We start from the raw sequence: 15,390 nt of genomic DNA, 5'->3' as shown, positions 1-15,390 counted from the left end.
ACCGTTCACGTAATTAATGACTATTTTCTGTTTTCCAGACTTCTTTATTGAACTGGACGAGAAGCTGGGACCTCTAACCTTGAAGAGCTCGTTGCGAGACCTGGTGCGCTACGTCCAGGCCGGCATAAAGAAGCTTCGTGATCTCTGACCACAGTGGCACAGCCCCCGACCACCCACCCCCAACTATATCACCTCTCTGCCGCAGAACATGGCTACGTATCCAACAATGTTTACGTAAAACAGAGTTACCAGTTGCGGCGTGCTGGATAAAAATTCCTTTTTGAAGAGTGATAGGGAGAGAGAGAGAGAGAGAGAAAGAGAGGGAAAGAGGAAGTCGTCGAGCTTCATCGTCAAGAAGAAGGGCTGTTGAGGTGAGGACAAGGGGATTCGGTGGTCACGGGAGAGCATCGGATCTTTGAGGAGGATCGTTGAGTCCCTCTCGCTCGCGGCTACCTCTTCGAGTAGGCACCAACTTTTCATAGTCAATTGCAAGCTACCGATCCGACGAACAACCTGAGAAGATAGATCCTAGAGGTACGTTCTCGAGCACGGTTCCTCCTGTGTCGCTCATATTTTTCAAGCAGAGGACCACCTCCGGTCGCCGTCGTCAGCCCTGAAGACGACACTGAAGAGCAACGAAGCGTCACGAAGCGTCACGAAGATACGGAAGAGGAGGATCAAAGTGTGTTCGACTAAGAAAGTTCTCTTTGTAAATTACCAAGGTTGCATTCATAAGACGAAGAGGGAGAGAGAGCTAGAGAGAGAGAGAGGGGGGGGCAAGGTCGGGAATCGGAGGAGTACCACGAAGGAAAGGGAAATAAGAAGTGCCACAGAAGCGCCCGTGTGTTCTCGCTTCACGGTGCGACGTTACCTGAAGCATGAGTCTCGTCTCGGCGATTCGAGTGCGACGAATACACAATTATATAAACATATAATGCATATAGTTTATTACTTATATAAATATATAAATAATTATAAATATATATATATTTAATAATGAAAAGAGAACCAACATGTGACACGCCCCGCCGCGTGTTTCGTTTTTAGCAAACAAGAAGATGAAGAAGAAGAATAGCGGCGAAGAATGTGAGAGAGAGATTGAGAGAAAGAGAGAGTGGAGAGAGAGAGAGAGAGAGAGAGAGAAGAAAGACGCGCTATGCGCGCGAGCAACGAGATCAACTGTCGATCACGATCGACACACTATTAACAAATATATATATTACAAAAATATATAAATATATTGCCCGGCGTCCAAGGACGCGCGGCTCTTTTGTAGATAGGTTACGGAAAAACGGGGGGAGGGGGGCCGGAGAGCTGAGAGAAAGGGGTGGCATGTTTTAGACTAGATGAATGCGCAACAAGGATGATAAAGGAAAAACCGAGGAGGAGAAACGGTGTAACAGAGAGAGGAGAGAGAGAGAGAGAGAGAGAGAGAAAGAGAGAAGAATACAACCAATACATATTATTTACATTACTTAGAGTTTAAACAAGGGGAAATAAAGTAGAGGTTCTAGCGACGAGATGCACGAAATAAGAAAATAAAAAAGAATATTCAGATAATTATAACGTATAGCGCATTACCATACGTAAATACAAACAAACAATACACACAGACACGAACACGGATACACACGTATCGCGATTAAAGGAGAATAATGTAAGAGAAAAAAGAAAAAGACAAAAGAAAGAGGGAAAGAGATGTGAGAAAAAATGACGAACATATGTATATATATATATATATACAAATTTATATATATATATATACACACACCAGACACAAGAGGACGAGGACGAAGAAGATGAAGACGACGATGAAGTAACAATTTAAATACCTAAAGGACCGTGTTCCTCTTCGCGGAGGGGCATGAGCGATAAATGCGACGAAACAAAGAAAAAAGCATAAACGGATAAGCGAGTTGCTCATGTGTATATTTTTGTAAATAGGTATTTGCGAGTGCCGCCGCCTTGAGGGCGGCCCGACGTCGCGGCGCCGCGCGTCTGGCCGGCCCGCCCCAATTTTTGCTACCACAAATCTTATCGAGAATCAGGAAATTTCTGGTAAAAAATGAGTAAGATGAAAAAAAATATTTAAGTAATAAAAGAAAAACACAACACGGTACGCGAGTACGTCGTCACGGTTCTTTTTACTTTCGAGTGATCAGCGTTAGAACGAGAAGAGTACGGAAAGAAAGGATGAGGAAGGGAAGAAGTATTTCGTTTGCGTTCTTTCTCTCTTTCGTTTGTGTGTCGTTTCGGTTCTGGTCGCACGCGATCCGCACGCGTCGTTCCATCCGCGACATTCTCTCGAAACGTTCCTTTCGTTCGCTCGTCTCCGCTTCCTTTTGCGTTACGCTTGTCAAGTTTTCCCCGAGGGAAGTCACTTTCGCGGTCGGAGAGCAAGAGAACCAAGGTGTGCTCGGCTGATCAACGACCTCTTTCGGTTGTTGCTGTGGCTAGAGAATGACAACAATGTATACGAGGCCCGAGCGTTTCGAGCTAAATTTAGATGCAGGATAGTGAAATTCAGAGGCGATTTTGTTGGCAAACTTGTCGCTGGATAAAAAGAATCTTATCGAGTCTGATTATGGAATGATGTCTAAAACGAAGTTGAATTTATATATATCATTATCGATTCTATTAGTAGAATCGATACAAATTATATAATACTTTGAACTTTTGAAAATGAAGTCCGCAGTCTGAAACGCACCTAAATATTTGCGTAAAATCATTCGCGCGGGGTGAACAATTTTTATGACGAACTGTCTCTGCGTTTCAAAAGGATAACGTAGTAAATTATGGTCTGATTTATTAAGATTAGATTCAGACAAACTCGGTTATGTCGAATTACTGAAATGTTGATTTCAATGGAACCAACCGGAATGATTAACATTAGAGTTTTTTACCTATCGCTTTATCTCATTTATCAAGACATTGTACAATTATTATTACGATAATAATGTGTTACGAAAGACGAGAACACTGTTGGTGCCAAGTTTAGCTAACATTGTCGCCGTGGTCTCATCTAGAAGCGTGGGAGGTTCGTCGGACCGAGGGACGAGACCCCGGCGGCCCATAGAGTTACTCTAATCGCGGTCCAATGGTTCACGGGATACAATTTTCTACCTCGTGTGCGAAACAAAGCGGTTGAACGAGGATTTAAAGAACTAAACTAACAAAAAAAAACGACGTAAAAGAGGCAAAGTCTATTAAAAAAAAAAAAAGAAAGTTTTGATATTTTCGAGACACATATTTATAGCGGATACGTATAAATATCAGGCCCCCGGTCTCGTCCGTCGTTGTAGCGGCGATTATGGTTGTCGGCGATTAGGATGGTTCTGCATGCGAGGGTGCAAAGCAAAAATATCATACCGATTCGACTTGGGTCCTTCCGATCGATCCTGATTTTTTTCTGTTCGTCTCCCCGGTGTCCTTGATTCGGCGTGAACAGAACATGGTCCTTGCTGAACGTCCTTGGTTTCGCGGGCATGTGAAAGCCCACGTTCCTAGCTTGACCTCCAAAGATGCAGATGGGTGCTGCCGGTTACTATTGCCACGTAGGGGACAAAAACAATTCCGGTATTCTCATTCACTTCCTCTTCTCTCCCCCTCCTCTCTTCCTCTCTTTCTCTTTCTCTCGCACTTTCACTCTCATTGCGATGAGTTTCCTTCGAGACAAGTTCTCCACGAGATCTGCTCTCTTTCTTCTCTCTCTCTCTCTCTCTCTCTCTCTCTCTCTCTCTCTCTCTTTCTTTCTTTTTTCTCTCTCTTTCTCGTCCCGTTTCCTTCCCTTATGTTTGATGCCTCTCGGCCGAGAAGAGTTTTGTCTCACGCGTATTATTTAAATATACATATTATATCGTTACTATTATCACTATTTTTATTATTAATTTTATTATTATATTACTATTCATTCTTAATTAATAATCATTCTTATTATTACTATTACTATTATTATTGTCATATTATTATTGAGTTTTATTGGTACTAAGATTTTTTTCTAGATTTCTTTTTTCTTCCTTCGATGTACATATTTATATGCGAGCGGAATGGGGGTCTGAGAGAATTTGCCGCGCGCGTCTTCGCGAGGGCCTGAAATACCGAGAGAGCGAGAGAGATGTGCGATTCTACGAAGCAACGCAGGTCGGCGACCGACACAAATTGTACATTGTACCTAACGCAGCAGCAGAAACTTTTTTTTCTCTTTTGATTTGTGTACGTATACATTCATACACACACATATATATATATATATATATATTTGTTTCGTTCGATTAGTTTCTTCTGCGGTCGACGGTGTTCGAGATCGATCTGTCGAGCGTATATTATTATACATGTATACATAATCTCGAGATTCGATTCTTTATTGCCGTTCTTCTGTTTTCCCATCCCCACCTCACCCTCCCCCCCTTACGGCCCCCGTTCCATCCTCTCGTCGCGGACACTATACATTTTCTTTCTTATTTTCGCTACACCGTATAATTGTAATATATTTCTATACATACCGAGAAAAACAAACACACCGCGGACAACACTTACGAGTATATGTATACATAGATACACGATCGTAATTATATTATTATACTAATAGTATTGCAGGATCTTGGGGAAATAAGTGGGGACCGCGCACACGGGGCTAAAATACCGCGTCCTTGAGACCTCCTCGGCTGATCCGCAACATCTGCGAACATCAGCCACGGCACCCTCAGGCTTTCCTAATTTCCGCTATCATATTCTGGGGGGCCCTGGTCCCATGCTCGGCCGAACTGTCGTGACATTTGTCCCCGGATGTCACGGCGTTGTCTCTGTCTCTGTCGCGCGCATCATCGTCGCCTTTCGGGGACACACCATCCGTTCTGCTCAATCCAGCAGTTTTCTCTTTCGTTGGCCCCCTAATTTCGCAACGATCATCGTTTTATCATCGTCCATAGCGATCGGTACTCCCCTGACGAGTCTCCGAGGATCTTAGGAAAAGTGCTGACTATCCATTCGCTTTCCCAAATTCGTCGGGACACTTAAAAATCCCCGTCGAGTCTTCTGAACCCTCTAAATCGTAAAAATTGTGTGCTTCCCATCTCTTCGTGGCCATTCAGGCTCGTCGAAGGGCACCCAGCACCGTGGCCCGACTCCTCTGCGCTGAGATCTTCCGGCATAATCTCGCTAAGAGTTCTATGCTCGCGCGAAGGAATGTCAACGTCAACTTCTTCGGGTTATAGGGTTTCGGTCTTCTCTATTAGAAGCCGAAGAGGTTTCTTCGAATATGAGAATTCCTTCTCTTTTCTAAATTGATAATTCTTTTCGAGATCGTCTTCTTGTTTGGATTCGTCTTCTTTCCCTCCGCCGCATGGTCGATCATATTTTCCAGTCCACCCGACGCAACTCCACATGTCTAAACGAAGTGTCCTTCCGATCCCCGAACGTGGCGACGCTAGTTAGCACCACTTCGGTTACGTCCTTGTTCGCGAACGTACGCGCCTCCGAATGTAGGATCTTAGGAAACGAGGGAACCGCGACGCCACGCGAATTGGTAGCTGATCGAACCGAGTCCCGCGACATCAGCCACGGAACCCTCCGGCATTCCTAATTTCCGTACGTTGTTGCTAGACTGCTGATCTTTATGGAACCGAGAACGCATAAAATCCGCAGGCTAGTCATTGTATTCTGGGGGGTGCTGATCCCACAGTATTGTATGTATAATAATTATTTTACTATACTCTCGTATACGGTCACAGTTCGTGCCACCAGATTTTCGGCCCGTCGCGTTGCCAAAGCCGCGGGAGAGTCCTCCGCACCCTGCCCAAGTGCCAACTATTATTTCCCGTTGCTAGGAACACCCCGCGATCCTCCAAATTACCTTGAAATTGTCAACCTTCACGATTTCTACAGAGCGAGACGGGTCGGAGGACTCTCCTTCGAGCTGGCAGTTCATCTGGTCGGTGCAAAGACGATTGCGATTTATCGGGGCTCCAAATTAGGCACATACTTGAAGATAAATTTACGTTCGGACATATTATTATTATTATTATTATTATTATTATTATTAATTAGTAATTATTATTATCATTATTCGGACCGCTATTAGTGCGCAGATCCACTGATTTTCGCGCGCGATTTCTTTTTTTAACACTTTATCTACCGGGAGGCTTTCTGATGATCGATCGACGGTCCAACGGAAACTCCGATAAGTTTACGATAATTTTTAAAGAACCTGTTACGTTAGATTAAGCTGACTAGAAATATACTGACAATGCAGAAACTGTATGGAGAATGATTTCATCTTCACCGTCTTTCTTTCTCTCGCCTTTTCGACAAATGTCCCTTCTAGTTTCTAGAAAACCGCCGGTAGACAAAGTGTTAAAAAATGCAACAACTTCGTCGCAAGGTGCCAGAAAAAAACATGGCACCCGAGGTTGCTCTTCGGCTTGCAAGCAAGCCCAGAAAGTACGTCCGACACGACACAGTTTATAAAAGAAAAAAGCAAAAAAAAAAAGAATGAAATTGTAGTAAAAGTAAGATGCGTCGAGGATTCCCATTGAATTGTTAACCACGAATAAATTGTAAAACATGGAAGTTGATTCGAAGAAATTTTCGAAATGCGCCCCCGGAATCACCGTTCGCAACAACCGGTGGTGAATCGTGGCACCGCCCGTAAAACGTCGTTCGCCCCCGAGACGAGAATAATCTTAGCCGAGACGAATCGAATCGGATCGACTCGAATTTAATTTGGCTGCGCCGAGAATTCGCAGAACAGATTTATTCCTCGTCGTCACAGTAATTGCGAACAAGTGTTGTACTTCAGGCTCAGGACATTGCGATCGCTTGCACCGACCCAGTAATCAGCGACGCAACGATCAATTTAATTAGTTAGCGCGTGGCGCGATCGGCGAGGGGGTGGACCCTGTCCACGATTCGAAGGGTAGCTTCCGCGTGGAAGCGACGCACGCGAAATGCCCGACCGACCGACCGACCGATCGTCCGAAGCAAGGATTCCGATGGACGGTCGGTCTCCGTTATTCTAAATGGCCCTACCCTTCACTCGTCAGGGTCCCGTTCTTCGCTCCCCGATTTCCGGTGGCGTCGCGAAATTGCGCGCCGATCCGCCCACGCCTCGCACAGAGATCATCTCAAAGAGACGGCCAGACAGACGAGCAAACGAAACAGAGCAAACAGGCAGGCTAGCAGATCCGCAGGATTGAAACGGGGGATGCGAGAGGGAGCGGGAGAGAATTGAGAGAGAGTGAGAGAGAGAGAATGACTGTGTTTAATACGCTCGCGTCCTGTTCCACGTTGCCGGCTTGGTGGAAAGCCAATTTATTATGGAAGCCGATCGGTGGTCGAGCTCGAAGGGTGCAATTAGGCTGCGAATTTTCTCATTCGGATCCTGGAATTTTAATGAAACCCTTCCGCTGTTCCCATGCGAACATAATTGCTCAATCCTTAATTGGTCGGGTGATTCAAGAACAATACGTTTCCGGAGGTGATTAATCGTCAGGTTTAACACTGAACTTACCGTTACACAAAATGACCGCACTTTTTATAGAAAAAATCCATCGATTAATGAACGAAGGTAATGCTTGCGTATAGTTGCCGTGTCTCGCAATCGATGCCGGCAACTTTGATTTTGCATTAGATTCTGCGTTTTAACGATGAGAGTCGTTGAGCCTTTAACAATCGATCCAGTTGAATTCTAATTTCTTCTCGGGTGATTAAGAATTTCCGACTGTTCTCGACATATTCTAAGACACAAGATCCTTCGGTACTTTCGTAGCAAATTATTAGAGAGATCTTGTAATACCGGGTTACGAATTAGATCGAAAAATCCAGATAAAACGCAGCATTATCGTTTATGTAAAGTGTCAATTGGTTCTAGTGATTCTAGTAGGTTTAGTGTTAAATTGCGAAGCGATCAATAAAACACAATTTGTGGGCGTCGAATGCCAAGGATCCTTCCGGTAACCTTTTTTTTTGGAAAATCGTACGAACCGCTCGACCATTTCAGGGTTAAATTCAGACGTTGTTAATCAACGTGAAAATTCGCAGTCTAATTTCACATATTTTGTACTGGAAGCGGCCACAAAGTTTTCGAAACCAGTTTCGAACGGACGTTGCAATATTTTCGTTGGCTGTATTCGAGCTCGTTTCACCCGCTCGATCAGCGCCCACTCGCAGCGAGTAACTTGATTCCCGCCAATCCGGCGAGCGACAATTTTTCTAAGCATTGTATTAAAAGAAAGGACAATTAACTGAGAATCAGTCGGCGTGAGCGTGCAAAGAGAGAGAGAAAGAGAGAGAGAGAGAGAATGACAGAAATAACCTACTGAATCGAGGCAAAGAGCAATAAGAGACGCATAGTATGGCAACCGCACCAAGGAGAGACCAAACTCGCTTAACGAAAGATTTAATTACTTACCTGCTTTTTATTTATTTTAATTATTAATGTTAATTATTAATTATTGTATTTATTGGCGCGGATCGCTGGGTAGAGACTTGGAGGCGGCTGGTGCTCGGTCGAACGACCACCCCCGCCACCCCTTGGAAACGAACGAGAAGGGAGGCGAAAGAGAACCGAAGCGGAGATCAGGTTGTCTCGTTGTTTAGCTTAGGCTAGCTCCGATGGCTGGGAAAATATTGCAAGTAGGGTTATCAGGCACAGGGAATTGATGGCGAGCATCCACGATCCTAATTGATACAAAAGTTGCTCAATCGTCGATCCTAAATTGTCTTTTGGCCGATCCAGAAAATCCATTTTCATCCCCCAAACCTTTTTATGTTCTAAACCTATCTGCTACAAGGTAGGTACAATTGTTACGAACAAAATGTTGATTGCATACAATTTTCCGAAAAAGCTTACGGAAAGGATTTTTGGCATTCGACGCCCACAAATTCTGTTTTATTCGTCACTTCGCAATTTAACACTGAATCGCTAGAATCAATTGGTACTTTGTATAAACGATAATGCCGCGTTTTATCTGGATTTTTCGATCTAATTCGTAATCCGGAATTACAAGATCTTTCTAATAATTTGCTACGAAAGGACTTGAAGGATCTTGTGTCTTAGAATTTGTCGAAAACCGTCGGAAATTCTTAACCACCCGAGAAGAAATTGGAATTCAACTGGATCGGTCGTTAAGCTGAACGATTCTTATCGGTAAAACGTAGAATCTAACGCGAAAGAAAAGTTGTCGGCATCGATTGCAAGATACGACAACCGCGCGAACATTGCCCCTTGTTTCCGAATTGATAGATTTTTAAATAAAAAGTACGATCGTTTTGTGTACGGCGAGTTTAGTGTTAAACGTGACGATTAAATTACCTGCGAAAACCTACGACTTTTGAACCGCACAATTAATTAAGGACCGAACTCTCGTGACCTCAGATTCAAATCGCTGTCCCCTTCATGATAATTCATCCTTCTCATGTATCTCAGAACCTAATACGATGATCTTAGACCTGTCAGATAATCGGCTGGAACACCCGGATGGCCAAAAGACACCACTTCCTGCCTGTCAACCTCAATCCCACGCATCAATTCCCAGTTGCCCAGGCATTATTCGACAACTCTCTCGAATCAGGCGTCGCAAGGGGAGGACACTGCGCCCCGAGGATCATCGTTCTATGATCCCGCGCGGCCAGTTGACGGTATTTCCTAGATCGAAATTGCAAGGAGCCTCGACTAGGGGTTGATTGAGCTGTGAACGGCTTTAGTCAGGGGTCTGTCTTTGTCAACAGCCCCTGGGAATGCGATCTCATCACGTTCACCGGTCCTCCCACGCGTAGGGGACAACCCCTGGATTCGAGTGGGCTGTTCGATGCTCTACAGCATGTAGAGGACACGGTGGTTGGTTTGAATCATGCTAAGTTTCGTACAACATTGACACAAATTGCCTAGCTTCTATTCTCGATCGTGGCTTCGATCGAACTTAGGGCTTCTCTTGTAGCTTGCTGGGGGTTAGGGGTCTGTTAACAATTTCTGCAATATCTTGTTCATTTTATAATTCGGCTTTCCTTGCGTTTCTAATTTGGCAATGTAAATTGGGGTTCTATCTGTAACAATTTCTGCAATATCTTGTTCATTTTATAGTTCGGCTTTCCTTGCGTTTCTAATTTGGCAATGTAGATTGGGGTTCTATCTGTAACAATTTTTGCAATATCTTGTTCATTTTATAATTCGGCTTCCTTTGCGCTTCTAATTTGGCAATGTAAATTGGGGTTCTATCTGTAATTTCTGCGGTCGATGGGAACAGTCGTGGGAATGTCTGTCGCAGCTGCAGAGACAATATCGGCGACCCATTTGGGTAGCTTCGATGGATATTCAATGACTGATCGGACCGACTCCGTCGATTTCGGATTTTTCTGTCGACGCGATTCTCTCGGAGCTCTTCCAAAGATATATGTTCCTACGGTTTCGATCTGTTTCGGTGATCCTGAAACGTTATCGTTCGGTGTCGTCTTCGGAAGACTTTTTTCAGTCGGCAATAAGGGAAAGCGATTAACGACGTCCGATCGACGCTTAGTCTTCGGAACTGTAGTCTCTGCAGCCTCCGATACTTCTTGTGTTTCCAATATGGCGGCGACTATGTTCCCCTTCAGTCGCCCCCGGACGGTCTCTGCCTTGTGCTTTTTTTTATGTATTTTATAGTAATCTCAGCTTAAGATCGAGAGTGAGAAACGACTCAATCGATGGTAGTGAAACGAGATAAAAGAAAGGAGAGAAAGAGAGGAGAGAATCGTGGTGCAAAGGAGAGAAAGGGAAAGAGAGTGAGGGAGAGAGGTTTATGCGCAGCTGACAAAACGGTTTGTAAATTGCGTAGATGAAAAAAAAATAGATAAATACCGTCGGCTGAAAAAAAACACTGGAGGCGGTTTCACTATGTCGTACACCTTACGTTTTTTGTTTGTTTTGCGCCTTAGGCTTGCATTATTATTAATCTGATTATTATTATTACTATTATTATTATTATTATTATTATTATTAATTATTATCACCATCATCGTCATTATCATTATATTCTTATTATTATTCTTATTAATTTTATTATTAATTTTATTATTATTATTATTATTACTATTATTGTGTATATGGTATAAATTGTAAAAAGGAACGTATTTACTATAACATATTCAGTTTACGGGGGATTCATCGAGATCCTTCGAATGAACAAATTGTTTAAACTAAAGTGAAGGAATAAATAAAATATTGACCAATTACAAGACAGTCTTCAATCAACCCCCGCGAGTCCCGTTCACGCATAACACGGCTGCTATTCTTTTATGTAAATCGTGTATTTTTAAATAAAAACGACAGAGATTCTCTACTGTACATAAGTAGCTCCAAGTGAAATAAAAAAAATATTACTCAACTACGCGTTGTTGCTGTCATTCCATCGATCCACCATCGTCATACGTCGTCGTTGAACTGCGGATTTTTATGCGTAATTATAAGTTGTCTAAATTAATTGCGAGAATCGTGAGTTCGATACAAATATCCTTTTTCGTTTCATCATTTTAATAAATAGCGTTTACACTATTTATTTTATAATTACGCTATTTATTTTATAATAAAAGCATTCTTGAATTCATTCAATGTCTTTACGGTTTTATATACGATCTAGTCTATTAACACAGGGATCATTGTATCCATCATTGTAACCGTCACAAAAATTGCAAAAATTCGGAACAAATCCGATCGAACAAAAATTGAAAATTTCTGATATCAATTACAAATGTTACAATTATTTAATATCGAAGCTGCACTGTGAATTTCGCGCATTTATACCAAAAAGTGACTAAATGAAATACAGAAACGGTAAAAATACATACAGAATGACTTTAGAAACAACAATGTATTATTTTTAGTTTATTAAAATTATTAAGAGAAGAAATACATTTTCACCGAAGTCCTATGTCTCGCAATTGACCACGAAATAATTTTACTTTGCAAAAATGCGTCTCGCATCTCGCGCGCACGTACAATATTTATACACCTCAAGCACTATTCCTAAAAAACATTATTAAATAAATCCAGCATCATCCTATAACCCCAAAAATTACTTCCCAAGTCCAAGACAAACGAATCGCGTCGCGCAGAAACGTCCAACACGATACTCAGCACATTCAAGCAACAAATCACCTCGACAAAATTCCATTAACTTGATCACGCCAGCATGCCCGACCCATTGTTCCACCCGCCGGCTCTCCCCTTCCGGCTCCGCACCCCTATCTCAACGAGGAACGCCAACAGAGCGGCTCCAAGCCCCAGGAACAACATATAAAACGCGAACGCTAGATCCTCCAGTTTCATCACTTCGTAGCTCTTCTTCCCAGCGTCCACCTTCGTCATCCACTTCCTCACGTAATTAGCCATGGTGTTCCTCCAGGCGAGATCGATCAGTCCACCCTCCGACAGATGCAACAACATCGAGCTGACTCTATCGTTAAGCGGCCAGTCGGGTCGAACGACGAAAGCGGAGGACAAGGTTTGTATTCTGTGCTGCGACAGGTGAAGATTCTTCTTGAACGCAACCCTCAGCAGCGTCGACCTGTCGGCCACGCAGGCAACGTTCCTCAGGGTGATCACCTGCTCGCTGCAGTCCCAATGGTCCACCGTCTTCACCCTGGAGAAGAGGATGTCGTCGAATAGCGCGTTCTTGTAGCCGCGATACGCGTAGATCGCGAATCTCGACTCTATCAAGGTATCCGTGTCGTCAACGGACAGCGACGGGCTAGGAGAGGTCAGCAGGGAGGACAGGTTGCTCTGGAAGGTCGAGGAGGTCAGCACGAACAGTACGAAGACCGTGAGCAAGTAGATCCTGTAAGCGCTTCGCCTCGGGAACCTCAGCATCGAGAAGGTCAGCATCATCCGCAGCACTTCCAGACTCGCTTCTGTTATCCCTCGGCCCAGGAAGACTCGCAGAAGGATCACGGTGGCCAGGCATACTAGGAACACTGCCAGCATGAACACCGGGTTCATGAACTTCAGGATCTTCGCGTAGGCCGTCTCGTTTTCTGGCTGCCTCGTTAACACGCTTATGCCCGAGTTCAGGTGGGGGTAGGTGGTGATCGCGTCCGGCTTGTTGAAGATGTACTGATTGTTCAAGAATATGTCGTGGCCCCGCTTCGACAGCAGACGCTGGTAATCCTCGTAGTGGGTGACGTTCCTGATCGCAGTTATCCGCAGTGTCGCGTTCAGTTTGCGCCAAAGCATTTTCGCGATCGTGCCGTCCAGGCCGTCCAGCTTCGCGAGACCCTTCTCCGAGGGATAGATGTACATGTTCGGGGGACTGTCTCTTGCTAGTGCTCTTATCGTGTGACCACCCAGTGTCCCGGTTTTCCGGAAGTTCAGGTCGCCGCAGGTTGTTCGACCTGGAAATGCACAATTTCGATAGCTCGTGGTTCTTCGAATTTGAAGCGTTTCGTTTATACATATTCGGTGGGCTTGGTATTTTGTAATTGTTTAATCATTTATGTGTACTGTTCTTCGAAAATTAGGATTTGCAGTCGTGATGGTACTTCTTCCTTTTTTAGAAAATCAGAGAATATTCACGTTGAATGCATCATGGTCGAAATGACCGGTTTTTTAAATTTTATGGTACCACAAACTTTAGAGACTTCTTCGCGGGAAATGATTGAATAAATTGCATTAGGGGAGCAGGTTTTGTAATTGAAACTTTACAAAATCTAAACGAATTTCACCGTTTCGCTTTTACGAGTAGACCGCGGATTTTATTTACGGCGAAAATGATTTAACACTAGATTTACGGAACCCGTCAAAATGGCGGGTCACCAATTTTTGAATTTACAATTATTCGTATTGTAAAGATACATTTATGAGTTATTTGTTGCAATTTATATGTTATTTACTTGGCAAATGTTACAATAACACTTGTTAAAAATCAGAATAAATGTCTTATTGTTACTTTTATAAACTGATATGAAACAGCTGCTTTTTTATGCTCCGTAAATCTAGTGTTAAGGACATTGTTACGTCATTGTCAATTTCATAGGATCATTAAAACAAGAAACACGCTTTTCCCTAATTCACGTTCCACAAAATTAACTTGGACAGTTTTTATCTTGCATAAAAATCCGCAGTCTACTTTAGTATTAAAATGACAATTTAACGAAGTTCAATCGGAATTGGAATATCGAATAAATTGCTGCGAACCGAGGTTGAAAGTCTGTGACAGAAGAGTCCAATGACCCCCATGACGATGTTCCTCGTTTTCGTCAACTCGTTGCCACGGTCTCGGCGCCCAAGAAGCGAAGGGGTTGAACGTATACACATCGTAATTGTTACTTTCACCGTTGACGCAGGCAAACGTTGACGACAGCAGATCTTCCTCCCACATGGTCTTAAGAAATCGGTAAGCATTTCGACAGCTGGCTTTGCTTTCCTTATCGTCGACAATTATGTAAAGAGCGGAAGGATTCCACAAACTCGTGTCTCGTAAGGTTTGGACGCTTCTTCTTAAACGGTACGAGGACGGCACAGTGATTAAGAACGTGTTCAGATTGTGATCGAAAGTTCCTCTTGGAAATTGTCTCGCTTTCTCTACGTCGTCGAGGATCATCAGCGAGACTGATTTCAGGGACTGTTTGGTCCATTTGATGGCTGTCTGCGGACTCGTTAAGACACCGATTGCATTTTGCTTCAACGTCTTACAGTCGCCTAACGCTGACGTCTATGAACAAAAGGTACGCTCATTTTCGTGATTATTAACTGTTTTTTTTAGGACAATTCAGTAGACTTTACCAATCCTTCTGTCAGCTCTTCGAATCGATCCAGCTCGATCCGCAACGTCGATTGAGTTACCAGAACATGAGCACACATTATCGAAGTCAGAAATATGTTTCTGATATTCATTGTTACAGAGCTTCGCGACGTTTCCGTGTTCACTTTTTCAAGAACACTGGCAGAGCTTGGCTTTGCTCACTGAAAAGTAGGGTTTATTTGTATTTGCACGCGGCGATATTTATCCAGCAATTTTCTACAATTTTCCACTAACTATGGTTATATTTCTTTCGCTGATTATAGACTTCCGAATCCCGCAGGGTTTCCTGCATTCTTCAGCAACAAAGTCGAAACTGTTTCGTAGAATCTGAGATAGTTTCTATCGATTTTATAAATTGTTCGGAGACAATGACTCTTTAGGATCTTCTGCTTTTATCTTTTTATTTTTATGCTTTCCATTTTTCTCTTTACAGGGAAAACTATTTCGAAAAGTTATGAAGAGACTTTCCAGCTTTTAAACGTTTTCTAAATACCTGATCAACTTCGAGGCCCATTTTCAACCCTTTAACGCTTTTGAAACGCCAACAACCTCGAACTTTTCACTCAGTTAAAGCATTTACCTTTTAAACAAAATTAAAATTAAAAAGTTAAGTTGCATGGCA

At 43.2% G+C, this 15,390-nt stretch overlaps 2 protein-coding genes across 11 annotated transcripts in view; one reads left to right on the top strand and one right to left on the bottom strand.

Annotated features, from left to right (window-relative positions):
* Window positions 1–11,208, top strand: part of lilli (AF4/FMR2 family member lilliputian) — a 447,030-nt gene extending 435,822 nt beyond the window's left edge. For all 10 annotated transcript variants that reach the window (XM_033478325.2, XM_033478322.2, XM_033478326.2 and 7 more), the window contains one exon: window positions 39–11,208. In XM_033478325.2, the coding sequence (XP_033334216.2) occupies window positions 39–148 (110 nt within the window). In that variant the 3' untranslated portion in view covers window positions 149–11,208. The remainder of the gene's footprint in view (window positions 1–38) is intronic.
* Window positions 11,209–11,614: 406 nt separating this feature from the next.
* On the bottom strand, window positions 11,615–15,384 carry LOC117225000 (uncharacterized). The gene is made up of 3 exons (XM_033478267.2): window positions 14,750–15,384; window positions 14,162–14,678; window positions 11,615–13,359 (listed from the first exon to the last, which is right to left on the bottom strand). The coding sequence occupies exons 1-3, from the start codon at window positions 14,858–14,860 to the stop codon at window positions 12,152–12,154; spliced, it is 1,836 nt and encodes a 611-aa protein (XP_033334158.2). The 5' UTR covers window positions 14,861–15,384; the 3' UTR covers window positions 11,615–12,151.
* Between the last annotated feature and the right edge of the window lie 6 nt (window positions 15,385–15,390).

The sequence above is a fragment of the Megalopta genalis genome, chromosome 3, assembly GCF_051020955.1.
Source record: "Megalopta genalis isolate 19385.01 chromosome 3, iyMegGena1_principal, whole genome shotgun sequence".
Classification (NCBI taxonomy): domain Eukaryota; kingdom Metazoa; phylum Arthropoda; class Insecta; order Hymenoptera; family Halictidae; genus Megalopta; species Megalopta genalis.
The sequence above is the reverse complement of the archived record's forward strand: the minus strand, read 5'-3'. Positions and strand labels throughout refer to the sequence as shown.